Raw genomic sequence first — 20,646 nt, 5'->3', positions numbered from 1 at the left:
TCAATACATCCTACTCTATGTTGCATATCTGGTATATCTGTGCTTTTTACTTAGTATTTTTTAATCATTAAAAAAATCAATTTATTTAAAAATACGGCAATCTGTAGTATCGAATACGGCAATTATATCCAACTTGATGGCAACACTGGATCGCAATAAAATATGTCAAAATCAAAATGTTACAAATGGCTGCTTTGTGTTATTCTCTATTCTTGTTTCTTGTTATTTGCCATAATTAAATGTGAATCATTCGTAAAAGCTCTTAAAAATGTGAACATGATAAATGAAATAAGAGTGTAATAGCCCCGTGCGCTGAAAATATTCGACTACCTAAGCAAGAACAACGGAATCTGTGATGTCGTTCGATAAGGCACCTGAAATAAAGAGCAGAGAGATCGATAAAATCAAACGTCGTCATAAAATTGACGACACTGGTTTTGCAACAGTGTGTAAAGGCAGCGAGGATACATCCCAGTACACGAAAATGGATACAACAGACGAGAATGCCGGCAAACCTACAGAATTATGCCTGCAAACGAACTCTCATCTCATATCTAGCACAACTAGCAGTCTGGCAGATACGCCTGGTGATTCCGGTGTTTTATGCTTGGACAGTGAAGCTTCCGAGGCAACTAGCCAGGCTCTCATGTCACACAGTCTCATCGGAGCGGAAGAACTCACTTGTGATAGTATTTACGATGCAGCTCCCTCAGGTTCGCAGGATATGATCAAGAGTACCAACAGCAGTATTATGACTCGTAGTGATATTGATAACCAAAACTTAGGCGGTCCAGACGATATTGTCCCGGAGCTTCTAATTGAAGCGCACAAAAAACCTGTGTATGAAAACTTACCAGATGTTGTGTTGAAGGCTTTAGAAAGTGAGAAGGTTTGTACAGCGGAAACTAAAAAGTCTGCATTAAGGACCTCGGAACCCAAGAAATCGTTATCAGAAGATATTGTGTACAGAAGGAGGTGTCGTAAAAAGTCTCAAAGTGGACCTAGTTCTCAGAAAAAAAGAGTATCCTTTCATGAAGATATTTTAAATAATACTAGAACAGACAATATTCATATAGAGCGAGGTTTTACATCTTACGGCCCTGACAGCTCTTACTGTGATAGGTTTAGGCAGAAAAATGCTACTAATGATAGGTTTTCATGGTCCTCTGGCGACAAAACACCAAAATATGCAGCAGATGTGGCCCAGCAAACAATGTCTGATATACTCACTTACGGAGACTCGAAACATGATAGAAGTGGAATATTTGAGTATTGTCCAGTTTATAGGCAAAGTAATGAAGACAATAAAGACAGAGATAACAATAACGAACCGAAACCCAATGGAAAACTTTATGACTGTGACTCTAACAGCTCGGATTCCAATTTCAGTTGTGATTCCGAGTCGTCCTCTAGTGAATCCCTATCCTCACACTCAAATGAAACTGAAACCATACACAAGAAAACTGATAAAACACAAAAATCATACTCTTGTGATGGATTTGAAAATAATAATCATGTTTCATTCATAAGGAAAACATATTTCTCTGAAGCTGATATTGATCAATCCCATGATCGAAAGAATAAACCTCTTGAAGTAACACAGAGTCCGATAGCAGTCAAATCTGTCCTTAAGAAAAAGAGATACATCACAACCAATGTTGTCGAAGAAAGGAAGAACAATAATAAAGTTTTAAATCTTCTAGATGCGAATAATCTTATAGACTCGTTAAAGAATTTCTATAAGAACTTCAACTTTAATTTTGCACCTGAAAAAGGCTTGGCAGAAACTACTTTTGAATTGAATAATGTGGTTGAAGCATTGCCCTGTGATGTTAATCAAAATAAGAAGCTTTCAAAAAGTTTAGATTCAGGATTTCATATGGATGATGAGGATGACTTTGTGGAAATAAATTTGGGTTCCCAACCGTTGGATGCAGAAAAGCCTAAAGAATTAACATCAGGATCTTTAAACCCTATCACAGGGGCCGGAACACCGAATGAAGGATCACCTCGGCACAAACTAACCCTTAACATGAGGAGTCCAAATGACAAAAAGCTTGTAAACAGAGATGTTTTACCTCCACTCAGCAAATATGTTGTTAACTGTGAAAGCACAGTGTATGAGCACAAAGGTGTATCTTACAGTTACGTCCATGATACATTCCAAACAGCTTTTGAAGCACCGAAGGAAACTTTTGTACCTATTCCAGAATCAACACCAGTTAAAGAGCTAATGACATCGTCAAGCAAACAGGATTTAAGTTCGAAACAGTCTGAAGTTGACAACTCTAGTCGGACATCCACACCAAAGCGTCAATTCAATAAAAACGTACAAGATGAAGCAGATCAGAAGAACGGTATATCAAAACATTTGTCCTCACCCAAGAAACAGAACGTTAACAGATACAGTCGCAAGTCAGCATCGACAGTGCAGCAGAAAAGTGAAGAAACTCCACAACCAATTAGCGATAATTGTTCTAACACAGATAACTCAACCTTGAAAGGCGCGGATGATTTCAACGACGAGTTTTTCGACAGTCCCTCGTTACAGAAATTACAGACTAACAAATCAGCTCTACTGAGCAGATATCTTAAAAATGTATGCCAAAGAAAGGACTTGGAACTTAAAATAAAAAATAACAAGTTCTTTCAATTCAAAATACGAATGGAGAGAGAGTTTCCGAGCATCGTGTATCCGTTCAAAGATGTGTCGGAAACGTTTCACATTTCCGCGGCGAGGATGTCCCGTCTCATTGACAAAGAACTCATAGAGAACAAAAGGCTGTCTGTCCGATTGCTGACAGCCGATGAGCCTTCATACTTCGACAGTTTTGAGGACAACGTCGCTATAGAATGCAATGAAAAGCTGAGACTCCAAATATTCTCGTACCCAAACGAAACTTTAAATAGGGTAAGAAGTTACGCCTTTAGCACATTGACACATTCGCACGCAGTAGCTAAACGACTAACGCTTTTGTAACTTTGGTGTGTTGTGAATGTAAAACCAGTACCTAGTCCAATCAAAAAATTTAGCATTTAAACTATCGTGAGTGATTTCAATTGTAATAATTATATACAAGTTCCCGGCTGTACTTACGTGGTTAATCGACGTAAGCCCGACTAGTTTTGAACCCATCTAGGGTTCGAAACCATGTAAGTACAGCTGGCAACTTTTATATATTTACAATCAGATACTGTAACAAACTTGTTTGTTGTTGCTGAAATGTGTTTTTGGACAATGATTGGACCTGTTTTGCGCGCATTGTAAATGCGTTAATCATTTCCCTGCCGTGTGCGAAAGCGTTGGTATTATAAGACAAATATTTACCCAAATCAATTATATTGACGTAAAATTTTGGTTGCAGATGATGAAGGTCCAGTCCCCATACAACATGGAAGACGGCTCGTGGACCCCTCTGCTGGTTTTCATCACAGACTACGCACTTTACGTAGCAAGCGTGAGGCCTGGCGGTACAGAATATGACATATTATGCAGACTACCGCATAATGAATTAGATGCCATAGTGGTAAGTAACATTTTTGGAAAACAACTTAATATGCTTATATCTCCGTATTCTATCTCTATATATAAAAATGTATCGCTGAATGTGTTGCTGATCGCAAATATCGACAACAGCTGAACCGATTTCGCTAATTCTTTTTTTATAATATTCCTTGAAGTACGAGGATGGTTCTTACAGACAGAAGAATTAAAAAAAAAAATTATTAAGGAATCGAATATGTTAGGCGGTATGAAGTTCGCCGGGGCAGCTAGTGTTCAATAGAAACTATTTCTTACTAGCTGATGCCCGTGATTTTGTACGAGTGGATTTAAGTTTTTAAAAATCCTGTAAGAATTTTTTGATTTTCTGGGATAAAAAGTAGCCTATGTCACTCTTCAGGTCTTAAACTATACCCATCAAAAAATCACGTCGATTCGTTACTCCGTTGCACGAGATTGAAGGACAAACCAACAAACAAACACACTTTCGCATTTATAATATGGTAGTGATGCATAAAATGTGTATGATTAGGTATGATAGGTGCTCTTGGGTCACAGACAGGTTAAAATAATAATAAATGTGATAAACTTGAAGTGGCCAGTCAATACCCTATTTATTACTCATATAATAAGGTTTATAATACGTATTATAATGGTATCTTATTGTTGCAATAACAAATTAATTGCAATGATAAATAAATTTAAATATACTATCTTATAAAATCCAAACTATCCATACTTCCATACTAATCCTTACCCATACTAATATTATAAATGCGAAAGTGGGTCTATCTGTCTGTCTGCTAGCCTTTCACAGCCCAACAGTTTAACCGATTTTGATGAAATTTGGGATGGAGCTATTGGGGATGAACATAGGCCCTAACAGTCTATCCCGGAAAGTCTAAAAAATTCTCACGGGATTCTTAAAGATCTATCCATTTCATCGATTTACATGAAATTTGGCACAGAGGCGTCCTGTAAATTGACATAGGCAACTAAAAACCTTTACTAAAAACCTGAATCCACGCGGATGAAGTCGCGGGCATCGTCTAGTAATAATCTAGTAATAAATAAATAAAGTTTCAAAGGTTAAAGAAAATTTAATATTAAATTTACCGACACTCAAGGGCCCTGAAATATTAATATCAGGGGGTTTGCTGAAAACAAAAAACCTAATGCAAGCTATAGTATCTTTTGTATTTGCCACAACACCTATGGTAGGCGACATGAATTACGCATCAAAAAGTTTGCGTGTAGATTAAATCGTACTCTTTTATGGTGACTCACACGCTTCCCCCAAGTTATAAGTAAAACAACAAGACAAGTAGGTCTCGACATTACACCCAAACATTCGCGTGTTTTATTTACGTTAAATGTATAAGTCCCGCAAATTGCTAAAGCGCGTGGCTGCCATTTTAGTGGCGTCAGCACTAGACTGAAATATCGAGCTGATGGTATATTCTTATTTCGGCTAACGTCAAAATGGCTTCATTTCGATGTTAATGAGACATGGTTCTAGCGCAAAAGCAATTTGCGGGACTTATATTCGACTTACATGCTGCATGTGCCCGTGACTTTGTTCGCGTCGATTTCTGTTTTTTTAAAATCCCGTGGGATCTGTTTTATTTTCTGACCTAAAAAGTAGCCTATAATGTGTGTCTCCGGGATGTAAGCTCTGTAATCTGTGCACCCAATTTCGTCAAAACGCATAAGTTTACTGCCATGCCCCTTCCATCTTACCACCAGGTGAGACTACAGTCCAGGGCTATTCTCTACTGCGTAGAGAGCTAAATCGCTAAGTAAATAGGGTAGGAGTCTATCAGTCTACCCTATTTACAAAGCAAAGTGATTTGGCTTTGGCGGTAGAATATACCTATCTTTTCCTCTATCTGGTATCTACTCGTCTTTTAAAGGCACTCATCGTTATCACCTATTAAAAAACTATTATTCATCTTATCAAATAAATTAAATTCTTACTAGGTCGGTCCAGAAGCACAATACATCCAAGTGATAGACATAGCCGGCAATATTGCTTGCTCCGTCGTAACCGGCGAGTCTACCCTCGGTGCAAGATTAGCATCCTCTCTAGAGTGGAGCGCAAGAATATCGCCGCTTCGGATCCAACGTCCTCCGGCAATGTTGCCTCTAAATTGCCGACATCTTGCTTCTGCGGTGACCAGGCAGAGGCACGAGAAAAGGGTACGTTGATAGATCACAGTTTCATTTTAAGACTAGTAAGCCAACCCTTGTAGTCAGACTGAGGTCATGGACGCTAACCAGACGAGAAGATAAAGTTGTACCTAAAGATCTAAGATCTTAAGAGCCTCAATAGCTCAACGGTTAAAGGAGCGGACTGAAATCTGAAAGGTCGCCGGTTCAAACCCCACCCGTTGCACAATTGTCGTACCTACTCCTAGCAAGTAAGTAAAGTCAAAGTGCACTCTATAGATCTCACCCTAAATATACTGTGTTCCCTTTCTTAATGCTCCCTGTAGAAAAGTATAGTACAAGACTTAGCCTTGGTAATTTAGTTTAGTGTAAGTATAGAATTGTTGAGTATTGTGTACAACAAAATTAGCCATATCATATTGGATACAAGAAATTTAGCCATAACCTATTTATAAACCATATGAATCGTGTTTACAATCTAAATATGTTCTTCTTAAGGGGGAAACCACGGTCTGCCCGCGAAATTCAAATTTAATTTGGTTTTTCGCAATTTATAAACTAATACGACAAAGTAGACTTATGGCATTCAAATTGAGCTCCTAGTAGACAACAGTATCATCGTCACAGGCTTATATAAAAATCTTAACTTGAAAGTGTCCAGTTAAAGAAATTAGTCAAAATAATGAGTTTGACGTGAGCTCCTCACCAATTAGTCAATATTTTGACTAATTTCTTAAACTGGACACTTTCAAGTAAATATTTTTAAATAAACCTGTGAAGATGATACTGCAAGCGGCGAAATTTAAATGCCATAAGTCTACTTTGTCGCATTAGTTTACAAATTGTGAAAAACCAAATTAAATTTGAATTTCGCGGGCAGACCCGTGTCTTGGGCCTTAAGAATGGCTGAAAAGAAACACTCGTATGTATAATGCAACTTATTGGTTCAACAGGTACCGCCAATACTGTTCTATGGTCGAGCGTGTTCAGGCGACGCTGAAGACAGACTCATTGAAGCGCCTGGAGCCTTCGCCCCGCCTCTTGAGGGTTACCTGATGTGCAAGACTGAGAAGAGCAAACGCTTTGAACCTTGCTATTTCTTGCTCAGGTAAATTCATGTATCAAAAAATTATATTCTACTAGCTTATGCCCGCGACTTCGTCCGCGCGGACTACACAAATTTCGAACCCCTATTTTACCCCCTTAGGTGTTTAATTTTAAAAATCCTTTCTTAAGCGCTGTCTACGTTATAATGAATTTAAAGGAAAAGCAAATCATAATACAGTTGTCCTATGTAAAATACAGTTGTCCTATGTAAAATACAGTTATTTTAATTTGAGTAATTCGAAATGTATGACAATTTATACCACTTACTAGCTGATGCTCGCGACTTCATCCGATTGGAATTAGGGTGTTAACAATCCCGTGGGAACTATTTGATTTACCGGGATAAAAAGTATCCTATGTCACTCTCCAGGTCTTTATCTATACCCATGCAAAAAATCACGTAAATCCGTAGCACCATTGCGACGTGATTGAAGGACAAACCAATAAACCAACAAACAAACACACTTTCGCATTTATAATAAGGGTACTGAGGTACTGATCTATGTCATGTTTCTAGTAGTGACTACTGATAAAAGCTGGCAAGAAACTTGGCAGTTACTCTTATATGATTCGTCTTCCTTTATTCCAGAGCTGGGATCCTCCACTGGGGTCCACATACACCCGACGGCACCCCTCTACCCAACAACATCTCCCTACGATCAGTAGTCGGTGTCAGAAGACACGTGGACGCTTCTAGAAGACCGCATTGCTTCGAGATAGCTTTAAGCGACTCTAGCAGACTGCTGCTGGCAGCGCCTGATGATCCCACGGCTTCGTCCTGGTTACAGTCTTTACTTCTACACGCTGCCCAGGTAAGATTAATAAATATTCAACTATTTTTTTGCTCAAAATATTAGCAAAACAAACAACGCATTGGTGGTCCCTCTGGTAATACAAATGTTCATTACTTGAATTTTTAAAAAAACCATGAAATTACAAGTTCTTATTTTTGTGCCCACTTGTCGTTTGATGTTCCAGTGGCGGTATATTTTGATACAAAATCGGTTTCCGACAAGTGTGAATAGCTTTCATGTAAAATGTTCTGCCAATTCAGCCACTGGAGCATCCGATTTAAATCCGGGCCCGACAAACGACAAGTGTGGGGGGGGGGGGGAGAGATCTCAGAGAGATACCGAACATAGCCCGCTGCATCTTCATTATCAACCGATAGAAGTCCACTGCTTGATAGAGGTCTCTTGTAGGGCCTTCCACACGCCGTGGTCTTGCGCCGCCCGAGTCCAACGGAACGGCTCCCTGCAACTCGTTTGATGTCGTCTGTCCACCTAGTGGGCCCACTTAGCTTAGTGTGTGCCATTTCAGAATTAGATGTCGTCCACATAAGGATGCTAAGTGCTAACGTTCATGATTTCTTCTGTGGTATAATGGTAAACTTGCTAGACACCAAGCTGAAATAAAACAATCACCCAAACTCATCATCATCCTGATCAACCCATCGGCCGGCTCATGCTGGCCAAGTGCGGATTTTCAGACTTCACACACCTTTGAGAACATTATGGAGAACTTTTAGGCAAGCAGGTTTCCTCACGATGATTTTCTTCGCCGTTAAAGCAAGTGATATTTAATTACTTAAAACGCACATAACTCCGAAATTTAGAGGTGCGTTCCCGGGATCGAAACCCCGTCCTCCGATCAGGAGGCGGATGTCCTAACCACTAAGCTATCACAGCTTACACTATTTACCTCTTTTTCAGGCTTTAGAAGAGAAGGATGGTGCAAAGAAGACAGACCTCCGTACCAGAGGGCCTCCACCGGCATGTACTGTTCTGGTGACGCCATACGAAGTGATCAGTTTGCGAGACACGCTGGACTTGGCCTTTGTCGCGGGCGCCGCTGCATATCTCAAGGATAGAGGCTCTGATGCCTTGCTTAAAGGTAGACTAAAGTTTTAACTTTTAAGGAAAATAAAATTTTGAAGTGTAGCATCACTTATCATAAATGTTTGGTTTTGATATAAGTCCCGCAAATTGCTATCGCGCTGGAACCATGTCTCATTAACATCGTAATGACGTCATTTGACGAATATTTTAGTAAAAATATTCCATCAGCTCGAACCGTAGACTTCGGGAGAATTCGGGATGTTGACTATGGTGATGTAAACCGTCCGAAAGGGTGTTACAGATTGTAGTCTCAGGGCATTCGATAAAAAAAATGTTATTCATGTAAGAGCTAGCGCGCACCGTGGTAAATTTTCGTACGTTTTTTCCCGCAAAATCTGTGAACTGTAGAACTATATGGACGCGTGCACACTGCGGAATCAATTCCGCACCGGATTTTGATACATTTAAATTCAAATTTACGGATTTTAAAACGCACCGCATCGTGGTGAGCGCTAGCTCTAACTCTCAGACCAGTACTTCAAACGGAAGGAGACAATTTGGTTATATAAGTCCCGCAAATTGCTATTGCGCTGGAACCATGTTTCATTAACATCGAAATGACGTCATTTTGATGTCAGCCGAAATAAAAATATACATACCATCAGCTCGTAACTTCAGTCTAGTGGTGACGTCACTAAAATGGCGGCCACGCGCATTAGCAATTTGCGCGACTTATAACATCTATATTTTTGACGTTTTGTAAGAAGTAAGGAGATAATTAATATTTAAGATATTTATTTATTTTATCAATTTCAGAATACATTGAAGAGATGAGGACGGACATTGAAATATTGGCGTGTGGATCCATCAAGAATTTGACAGCCTTCAAGATTCCTGACACTGATGAAAATTGGTGTTGTTTGGTTAGTATTTAAATAAGGGCCTGCGCAGAGGAGAGAGTTTTGTCCACGCAGGACAAATATTTCCTACTAGCTGATGCCCGCGACTTCGTACGCGTGGATTTAGGTTTTAAAAATCCCGTGGGAACCCTTTGATTTTCCGGGATAAAAAGTAGTATATGTCACTATCCAGGTCTTGAACTATACCCATGCAAAAAATCACGTCAATCCATTGCACCGATGCGACGTGATTGAAGGACAAACCAACAAACAAACACACTTTACCATTTATAATAAGGGTACTGATTAGTTAAACTTGATTTATTTTTTGTGGACAGATGGTTAAGAATGGGATGGGAACTCTGATTTTCCAAGATAAAAAGTAACCTAATGTCACTCTCCAGTATCTAGGTCTTTAACTATACCCATGCAAAAATCACGTTGATTCGTTGAAACGTGATTGAAGAACAAATTAACAAATCAATAAACCAACAAACAAACACACTTTCGCATTTATAATATGGATAGTGATTAGCCATCCCGCTGTGTGGGCCAATAAAATAAAATAAATAAATAAAATATTTTTTATTCAATTAATCTTTTACAAGCACCTTTGAATCGTCAAATGCATCTACCACTGGTTCGGAATGCCTTTCCTACCGAGAAGAACCAGCAAGAAACTCGGACAATGGGCACTAAGGGTGAGATCTATAGAGCGCACTCTGACTTTGCTTAGACTTAAGAGAGTTAAAACGAGACAGAGCTATATCTCTCACATAATTCTGTCCCATTTTAACTCAATCTTAAGTCTGAGCAAAGTCAAAGTGCGCTCTATAGATTTCAGTATTAATGTGTGTGTGTGAACAGGAGTGGAGCGTGTGCGAGGCGCGCGAGCGCGGCGCGGGGCTGGCGCTAGTGTTGTCCAGTAGTTCGGAGCTCGAGAGGCTCATCGCCGCGCTCGAACAGGCGTATGCGCATCTCACTGTGAGTACTATTTTATTACCCGACTAGCTTATGCTTGCGACTTCGTCCGCGTGGACTACAAAATTTCAAAACCCTATTTCACCCCCTTAGGAGTTGATTTTTCAAAAATCCTTTCTTAGCGGAAGCCTACGTCATAATAGCTATCTGCATGCCAAATTTCAGCCCGATCGGTCCAGTAGTTTGAGCTGTGCGTTGATAGATCAGTCAGTCACCTTTTCCTTTTATATATTTAGATATTTAGATTACTTTACAATACATCATCATCATCATGATCAACCCATCGCCGGCTCACTACAGAGCACGTGTCTCCTCTCAGGGTGAGAAGGGCTTTGGCCATAGTCTACCATGCTGGCCATGTGCGGATTGGTAGACTTCACACCCTTTTGAGAACATTATGGAGAACTCTCAGGCATGCAGGTTTCCTCACGATGTTTTCCTTCACCGTTAAAGCAAGTGATATTTAATTACTTAAACGCTCATTACACCGAAAAGTTAGAGGTGCGTGCCCGGGATCGAACCCCTGACCTCCGATTAGAAGACGGACGTCCTAAATACTAGTCTATCACAGCTTGTTTACAATACAATTCTTTATTTGCATAATGTGTATACATAAGGTGTTAAATCTAAGAATCATAGTCCAGCACATTAGCCATGTCGGCGTACAAATTTAGTAGACAGTTGAGATTACTAAGGGTCTGTTTCACAATCGCCAGATATACTTTATCTATCGGATAAATATGACACTTTGACGGATTTTCAATACAAAAACTGTCATAACGTCAAATTTATTCGTTAGATACAGCTTATCTGGAGGTTGTGAAACAGGCCCTAAGTATAAAAAAATTATAAGATACAGGCAAATAATTATAATTATATTTTTATATATTAATATTTTCAATATTAATTTCAATATATGCTCGGGATACATAATGAAAGTGAACTTGAATAAAAAACTTTGTTTTTGCTCATAGCACGAGCCTTTCCCGCTAAGCGTGGTGGAAGCATCGAAGTCTGCGTGCAGCGCCGCCCACTCCAAATACGAGTCTGCCTGGTCTCACATGTTACCGCAACAATAAACACTGTACTATACTTAAAACTGCTCGTTTTAAACGTAGTCTGTCTCGTAAATAATAGATTTACTCTTTAGATGAAGACCTACTCATAGCCTAAAGGCGGAAACAAACTATCGAACGGGTCCATTAGCCGCGGTTGACAGCCAGGCCCATCTTTCTTACTAGGCACTCTGGGTACGTGCTCAGGGCCCACGATAGATTGGGGCCCACTAGTCCCTGCCAGATCACCAAACTATAACCGACCGACCGATATTTTATTACTGAAAAACATATTTATTTCGATTAAATCAAAGGTGAAAAAGGCCCACTCAAACAGAGGACCATAGAGATAGTTAACTATAGTCAAGACTGACTTATATTCGATCCTTCTTGTTTACCCCCCGACCATCGATGCCCCCGACCCACTACTCTGTCATGGTCATAGAGGCCCAATTATTCTAATGTGCCCAGGGCCCCCAATAGGTTAAAGATGGCCCTATTGACAGCCGTGACAAATGGGTGTGCACAGTCGTTTGTAACGGCTGTTCGTCGAACTTCGATGTTAATGAGACATGGTACCAGTGCAAAAGCAATTTGCGGGACTTATACCTAGCTTCAATATAGTCTACAAGTAGGTTCTAATATTTTGTTAATTATGAGACAGACTATGTTAAAATTTATCCAGTGATATTATGTAATTTGCAATTTTGGCAGCTTGTTATTATCCTATGAAATACGCTTGCTGATAATATATCAATATGATCTAAAATATGATTAATTAATGAAATTGATATTATTTAATAATTATATTATTAATTGAATGATTATTTTGTTAAGTAAAAATAACCATATACCTGAAGTTTCAAGTAAGTAATACTCATGCTTATATGTCACAAATTATTTATACACGCTACGTGAAAATAATTAATTTTTATTATAATCACTGTAATCGAATTATTTTCTATTAGTAAAATTAATAGTGTGTTAAATAATTATGATCCTTATCGAAATTAATTTGTACTAGAAAATATACTATCACATAGATATCAAAAAAACATACAATAGGCAAGCAAAATACCTATCCTTCTACTACTATAATACAAAAACGCTTAAATGCTTAAATGGTTATAATGTTATATTCTTTTTAAAATATAGCATTGTATGTAGCTAGCAACAAAATTCAACGCTTTATCAAAATGATCAATTAAGGGCCAAGGCATACTTCGCGTTGCAGTACGGTATCGAAAGGCAAATCCTCGTTACATTTATGTGACTATCGCATGCTAACGCTTAATGTGCATTGACCTTTATTTTTATTAGAATATTAAAATGAGACATAATATAACCATCAAACAAAGAGAAAGAGAGAGAGCAAAGTAAAAAAAGGGATTTGTAAGCACAATTTCTTTACCTAGTTGTTAAAAGTTTGATTTCCAATGAAATATCGTCATGGAATCGTAGCGAATACTTAGCGACGTACTTACGTCTTGCTATATGTAGATAGGCCTTAATATTTCGTAGACTTAGGTTACGCAATACAAGATATTGTGACTAATTCTGTTGTAAACAATACGAAACTAAAATGATATGTATAAGGGTATTGCTATCCCTCATAATGTTCCATGCGGAAAAGGATAGCACTAGATTAAAGATTTAGACTTGGCAATTTAGTTTAGAAATTGGGCAGAGCAGAATTAGCTATAATAATGTATCTAATAAGATAATGATGATGATTCATGAGTAAACTATCCAGTAAAGTAGGAACAAAGCTGAATATTATACCTACAGGAATATTTTGGAGCTTATATAACCTTTTGACCCACTTTCTCAGTTTCGTTTGTAAATTCTTCTAATATCCCGAACAGATGATATACCTACGTGCGAAAGTTTTGCTAGTAAAAACTAAGTTTGGTGCAGGACTCGGACTCGAGAGGCTATGATATTTTCAAAATGGCGTTTAAGAACACTATCGAACGCACAAAATATTCTTTTAGTGCAGTCTAAGTACTCTGTACTTCTACACTTAACACTAAACATAGTTTCTTTGAGGACTTACTGAGTTCACATTGAGGGCTTACCGGTCCTAAGAATGCACAAAAAATATATTTAGAGCACTAAATATATTTGTTATGCATTCTTAGGACCTACAGCAAACATATTTTTTTGAACTTTCTGTATATGGTTTCTTTGTTCTTTTCTATAAATGGCATCTCTCCTATTTTGTTCATCAATATCTCATATAAACCCCGTTTTTCATATTTGAAGTTTCATGTCCATATAGGTAAATCTTACTGCATATAAAGTTATATATAACTATAACTATGTGGTAACTCTGCTATCATGCTGCTATCTAAAATTAATATATAACTATGTATATGAATACGAAAAATGCATTTATGTACTTATAAGATATTGGTGTTGAATAACATAATAATATCGTATTTATTAGTAGGTCATAAAAAATAAAATTACTTTTCGTTTCGGATATTGATCTCTTTCGACTTGTCTCTACAATTATGTCGTTTATATTTAATGCCAAAATACGTTGATTCACATTGACCAAATCGCAGGGCCTGTCCTTGTTGGCTATGACATTCAGAGATTCACTCCAAATTGTGTATAACTTGAATGATGAATTATTGAATTACCGTTTAAACGCACAACGCCAAAAACACAAAATGCCAAAAGATGTTAAACTGTACGCAGAATGCAGTATAATGCCATGCGAAATGCCGAATCGCGTATCGCCAAATCCAAATGTCAAATCGTTAAAAAAATACAAAATATAAACAAAAATAAACTAAATAAACTAACTTATAAAATAATACAATAAGGGTTTCTTAAAATTTAAGATACTTTTAAAATATAAGAGGCTGTTAAAATTTAAGTTTTAAAAACACCTTGTTTTAACTACGAAATTTTGTGTTTGGTAAATACCAATGCCAAAATTCAAATGTTTGGAAATCCAAACATTCCAATTATGGCGTTGTCTCAATACTCAATAATTCTTTGTCATCTAATATTTCATTATCGCAAAACGCCACATTTTTAATTTTGGCATTTTGCGTTATTGGCGTACGTCTGAACTATAATAACTACTATTCAATTACTACTCTAGAATAAAGGCTCTTTGGGCCCAGATTGGAAAATGTGAAGATGCTGTAAGGTTGTAGAATGTATAGAGTGTACTTTGACTTTGCTCAGACTAAAGGCACTGTTTGAAGGAGACAGCGTTAGGTATATCGCATATATCTGTCTCGTTTTAACTGCAACTTAAGCCCGAGCAAAGTCAAAGTACGCTCTATAGATCCCAGCCTAAGTCTCATAATATGTTAAAATTCGAATATTATGATATGAATACATTTACGGTTTAGTATTTATAAATATTTAACGGTAAGTTGTAACCCAGATACTTGGCGTTGATAATTCTTCTCGAATACAGGTATAGATGCTTAGGAGCAAATAAAGAAATTAAGTGTATGCTTATGAATTTTTGACTGAAGTAAATATTATGCTTTACTGAAGAAAATTTAATTTATTTTTAATGCTCTTATTGAAAACGTTTATAGCGAGGAGAGATATCAACGTCAAATAGTAAAATGATGACGAATGAGTATTAAAGACCGCACGTACGTATTGAAACACAGGTGTGTAGGGTAGGTGGTGTATCTATAGTTAAAGACTAAAGTCTAAAGTAATCTTTATGATACTCAATCTAAATTTTATTCAATAAAAAATACATCTCAACAATACCTACAGGTACCTTGAATGAGGCCTACCTTACGAAGCGTTTCAGTGAAACGGTATACCTATAATAAATACTCTTATCCAAAGAAGTTCAGGCTCTATGGCAGCTATATGAAATGCTCAAACCAATTAAGCATCCAGCCTACCTCTCCAATCTCCCTGAAAATAATTCCTAATTAGGTCTCTGGCCAAGCTACTACTTTGGGTAGTAACAGTGTGGCTAACTCTGTTGTGCTCAAGCTCTGTGTGCTAGTGCACAAACTAAAATAACAAGTCTACCTATATCTTTCACCTTTAAAGAAGGACTAAAATCGTACTTTTGACATGAAATTTGACACAACATAAAGTTAAAATGGCGCGTGAGGCGTTAAATTTTACGCTTTATAAGTAACTTATTGATGCTTATTGATAAATACATGTAGATTGATCAATTTGGTCGTTACACCTGAATAGGTGTCTATCTTTAAACCTGTGGATTCAATACATACATGGTCGAAAGATTTTGGGTTATTCTGAAACTTGGCTCCAACGTTTGAACAAGTTCTCTATATTCGATCCGCCTTATGGATAATAATATTTTGTTTGGGAACACGAAGTTCATTCGCAAGTTTCTACAGAATAAAACCGTTTTACGTGATGTGTGACTGCGAAGGCTGACGCTTGATAGTTTTTGTACGTGAAAAGGCGATTTTTTTGCACGAACCTTATTTAGCTTTAAGATTTAAAGCTAATTTCAATGGTTTCGGTTTTTTTTTTAATTATTAGACAAATGGATTTAAATCCGATTTAAATTAATTAATTTTTGGGGAACGGAGATTACTCGAATGTTTTTATAATATGTTAGAATTTCCGAATATCTACATTTAGTACCGACCAAGAGAAAAAGATAGACGGAGCATTTGTATATAAACGTGTTCTCGTGTGAGACCCCACTGGGTAACTAAGTTGTCTTTGGAAATCAAACATAATATTATAATCAGAAGTAGGTATATGAGTTGAGCAAAGTCCTAAATAGTGTTTAACTTTTTATGTTTTCTTCATAATGGGGCACCACTCGTTGCGACGCGTTTTTTCGGAAGATCTATAGAGCGTGTTTAGACTTTGCTCAGACTTAAGGCAAAGTTAAAACGAGACAGATTATGTATGTTTACTAAAGTCAGAGCAAAGTCAGTGTACGCTCTATAGATATCAACCTTAGTGTAATAAAAGCGACATTGCTTCATGATCAACAGCTTATTTTGTTAAAATCGTGTTCTCCATACCAGCTTCGCTTTGCCATCTATCTTTTTCTTTAGTCTATAGTATATTTAGATGAAATAATATGAAGTAATGGTTGTCTTACATGCTTTCTACACTGTTACCTAATATCAATGTATGATATCATTGTATGTGTATGTATAATGGGCCGCTGTAGGCCGTATTGTGATATTAATGTATTATAAACCGTAGGTTTAGGATCGAGTGTGCCTCGGAAGCTTAACACTATCGTGGTAAGGCTTAGGTTACACTGTCGTTTCGATACTTTTTTTTAAATTTAGATGATAGAGTATAAACTGCAATCTCCATATTTCCATATACCTATGTGATTTTTACCTGTGTCGTTTAGACTTCACCTACGAGTGTAGTAAACATAGAAGTGTTTAGTCTATCAAGATTAGCTGCAACGCCAGGTCTTTTGCTTCATCAGATTTATTTGCTAAATGCTCTTGCAGACTAATGCACATTTTTTTAAACAAGTCGTTCTTTACAAAACAGTGTAATCTAAGCCTTATCTTTAATGTTATTATGTAGGAATTTTGCATGTCATTGTTTTTTTAAATAAATTAAAGCTTGTTTTTATGTATATTATGTACTCTGCTGGACAGTTTTTGTATAATATAATTTATGTATATCCGTAAAATTGTATAACCAGTGTTACACTTTTGAGGCACTGATGTGTAAGTTTCGTAAACTTTTATTTAAGCAAATCGCAATATCTCAGTGTTATCGTTCATAATAATTGATGAATTTTATTTAGGTACTTATATTTTTTATTTTTACAATTTATTCAATTTAATGCGCTGTATAATCTTACTTAATTTTAATCAATATACCTATCTAGATAATTTTATTTTGATGACTTATTATGTAAAGGTATAGTTAAAATTTTAGTGGTATCTAACAGATTAATTTAATGATGTATTACTCTTGGTATACTTAAATATTTTATTGGTCTTCCAAGTGAGATCGCAGTCAAGGGCTCACTTGAATGGAATAAAAAGAAAACTGACCGTATACACAATATATGGCAACTTATTTAAATTACTTGACCTTGTAAATATTATAACGAAATTACTTCACACATTCGAATCGCGTCAAAGCCTACAAAAGGGTTTTGTACGAGTAAGGGCCGGTTGTTTCAAACCATTGGTCTTCGTAAGATACATTCGTTAAAATTTAACAGACTGTAGACGAACTTTAACATCTGTTAATTTAAGTGCGTTGCTCCATTGTACAAAAAACTGTTCGTAATTGTTATTTTGGTTGCGAAACTAACTCTAAAAATTAACTTACTTCTCCGTATCCTTTTTTTATTTCATTTTAAGTATATTAAATTATATACATAGTTATATATTGCTACTGCATTGCTATATTGCTATTGCATAGGTATATATTGCTACTTCGAATTTTAAACACTTTTTCTTTCTTACAAATTCTCTTTCATCTTCAAAAAAACTACCATTAAAAGCTTTGAATTAAATTGATTCCATTATAATTTGTAAATAAAATATTCCGTTTGTTAGAAGTATGAAGTTACGAACTGATTTGACGATCACCAATGGCGCCAGCACCGGTTAACGTAAACGTAACTTTTTAACGAACGTTAGCGCTAATAGATGCTGAATCAACGCTTTTTCTTTACTTACGTTCGTTAGCGCCATATTTAAAGGTTACGTGTCCGTCAAAGTTTGTTGAAACAACCGGCCCTAAATGTATGAAAGTCTCTTGACGCGTTCGCAGTCCATCACTTTCAAATGCACTTGAAAAAGTCGTGTTCTATCGAGTCGTAGAGTCAATATCTATAGAGCGTACTTTGACTTTACTCAGACTCAAGTTAAAATGAGACAGATTTAACCCTGACTCGTTTTAACAGTGTCTTAAGTCTGAGCAAAGTCAAAGTGCGCTCTATAGATCTCAATCTTAAACTGCCGATATGTTTTTTTATTATTCTATAAAAGCAATATCAAGAAAGATTTATAGAACTTTTGTCAGGATTTTAATCGTTGAATATTAAGTTTTTTTTTTTAATTTTTTGATTAGACACATATTTTCGCTAGATGCAAGCTAAAATTTTTATCATACAAAACAGTTTATTATACTTTTATGAAATGTTGTGTTTTTCGTGTGTGTATATAATATGCTTTTGTGAAGGTACTCTTCTGTGATTGTTATTTTACCATTATGAATTATTATTTGTTGTCCCGCTTATATCGATGTGTCGACTTTTTGAGCTTTCATTGTTAGTCATTGTTTTTTGTAGCCTTTGATTGCTTGAAAGTTATTGTGATTTGTTCACCAAAAATTGTTGTATGGTTTGAGATGAAAATATTTCTAGTTTTCTTTTGAATTGAATTTTGAACCCGTAAAATTTAACTCCTCACGCGCTATTTTAACTTTTTGTGTCAAACTTCATGTCAAAAGTACGATTTTAGTCCTTATTTTAAAGGTTAACCGTACTTTTGACGTGACAGTTGACCCGTAGAGTTTAAATGGCACGTGAGGAGTCATTTTTTACGGACTATATCTACTTTACAGTTAGAACCTACCCTAATCCCTATAATTCATCTTGACTATTTGACAGAAAACGAATGCATATTCTTTTTTCTGCATCTAAAATTCTACTAAATAAGTTAAAGTAGGTAATTGCTCGCTACTTTATGTTCGGCCATTTTATGAACATTAGAAATCTTGAAATACTTTTATCCTCAACTTTACTGAATATGTTACTATTATGGCTAGTTAAAATTATATACGTTTATTGAAATACTATTTGTTGGCAATGATTTGTTTATTCTTGTACTGCTGTTGTATTATAGTTTCATAATGGTGTTTTCTAATGGTACATGATTTCACGAACCTCACTATCTCCTTATTTCTACTGATTCGTGGTCATTCGCTGTCGTGTGTATAGTTCAAATTGGTCGCCTGAGTCATCTAAAATGCATGCTTTCGCGTAAAGTTCTTGCATTTCACGAATGGGTGGGACATGCTTGTGTTTAAGTCCTATCGGTATACCGTATAAGTAAATGGGTGTGTTTGCAAGCGCTTGCTCGCGACTGATTGATCGGCAAGACAGGTACACTTACGCAATGTGCTTGTATACGACGTAACAACAAGTAAAGTTCACGCGCGCTTGTGAATTACAAAGTGCCGTGTAGTTCGTGCTTTCACGCACCGTGAGAAACCACCCTAACTGACAATATGTTTGTATGTGTCCGATTCGAGCTGAAGTATTAATAAGAACAATAAAATCTATCTTCTGTATCACTATTAGTAGAGAAGCATCTGTTTTTAATACTTACAAATAATTTCGCAATAGATGCAGACATTGTATCATACAATTAGATCTTACTTAAGTAGGTATATGTATATTCCGAGATTTTTTTCCAAATAGAATTGAAATAAATAATCGAATAACCATAAGTCACAATTTTTTGTTTACACCCTTAACAAAATGGGCTTCCCAGAGGCTAAATGGCAAGCACGTAGATTTTTGCTTGGTCAAATTTTTACGTTCTTCGGTTGCTCGTGATTGATGCGATTCTATATTTTTTGCTTGATGCAACGTTTGGACAATGTTCGAGAAATAAGAACAGTGCCCCTTTTGTTGGCTCAAGCTGCTTGACGGGCGCATTAAGCTTCTTGGCCGTCTCGGAAGTCCTTTAGGAATTAATTAATCATACCCAATCAAGGAATAGGAGTTAGCAATATATTCATATGCAATCCAATACGAAATCAAATCGAAAATAATATTACTTGTTATAATATTATATTCATATCCAGTAAACAACGTTGTTGTAAACATGTTTACAGATCGAAACCAGTTATAATTATCATACTTGTTAGTCGTTAACGTAAATCATGTAGTGAACATGGTCAAGTTTTTTTTTAAATTTATTTTACGGCCCTGGATATCAGCATTGTCAAGTATTCGTGGGGGTGTGTCAACCAAAAGAATTTAATTTACACTAGGTGATGCTCGCGACTTCGTCCACGTGGATTTAGGTTTTCGAAAATCCCGTGCGAACTCTTTAATTTTCCGGGATAAACTCCAGGGTCTATACTCTCCAGAGTCTGAGAGTTGACTA

General features: G+C 36.6%; 1 protein-coding gene across 1 annotated transcript; it reads left to right on the top strand.

Annotated features, from left to right (window-relative positions):
- Positions 1–178: 178 nt before the first annotated feature.
- prd1 (pruning defect 1) lies at positions 179–19,981 on the top strand. The gene is made up of 9 exons (XM_034978934.2): positions 179–2,911; positions 3,366–3,527; positions 5,483–5,701; positions 6,625–6,779; positions 7,368–7,590; positions 8,491–8,671; positions 9,433–9,539; positions 10,383–10,499; positions 11,471–19,981. The coding sequence occupies exons 1-9, from the start codon at positions 356–358 to the stop codon at positions 11,573–11,575; spliced, it is 3,825 nt and encodes a 1,274-aa protein (XP_034834825.1). The 5' UTR covers positions 179–355; the 3' UTR covers positions 11,576–19,981.
- Positions 19,982–20,646: the final 665 nt, after the last annotated feature.

This window comes from Maniola hyperantus, chromosome 19 (genome assembly GCF_902806685.2).
Source record: "Maniola hyperantus chromosome 19, iAphHyp1.2, whole genome shotgun sequence".
In the NCBI taxonomy this organism is placed as follows: Eukaryota; Metazoa; Arthropoda; class Insecta; order Lepidoptera; family Nymphalidae; genus Maniola; species Maniola hyperantus.
This window is presented reverse-complemented; position numbering and strand designations above follow the sequence as displayed.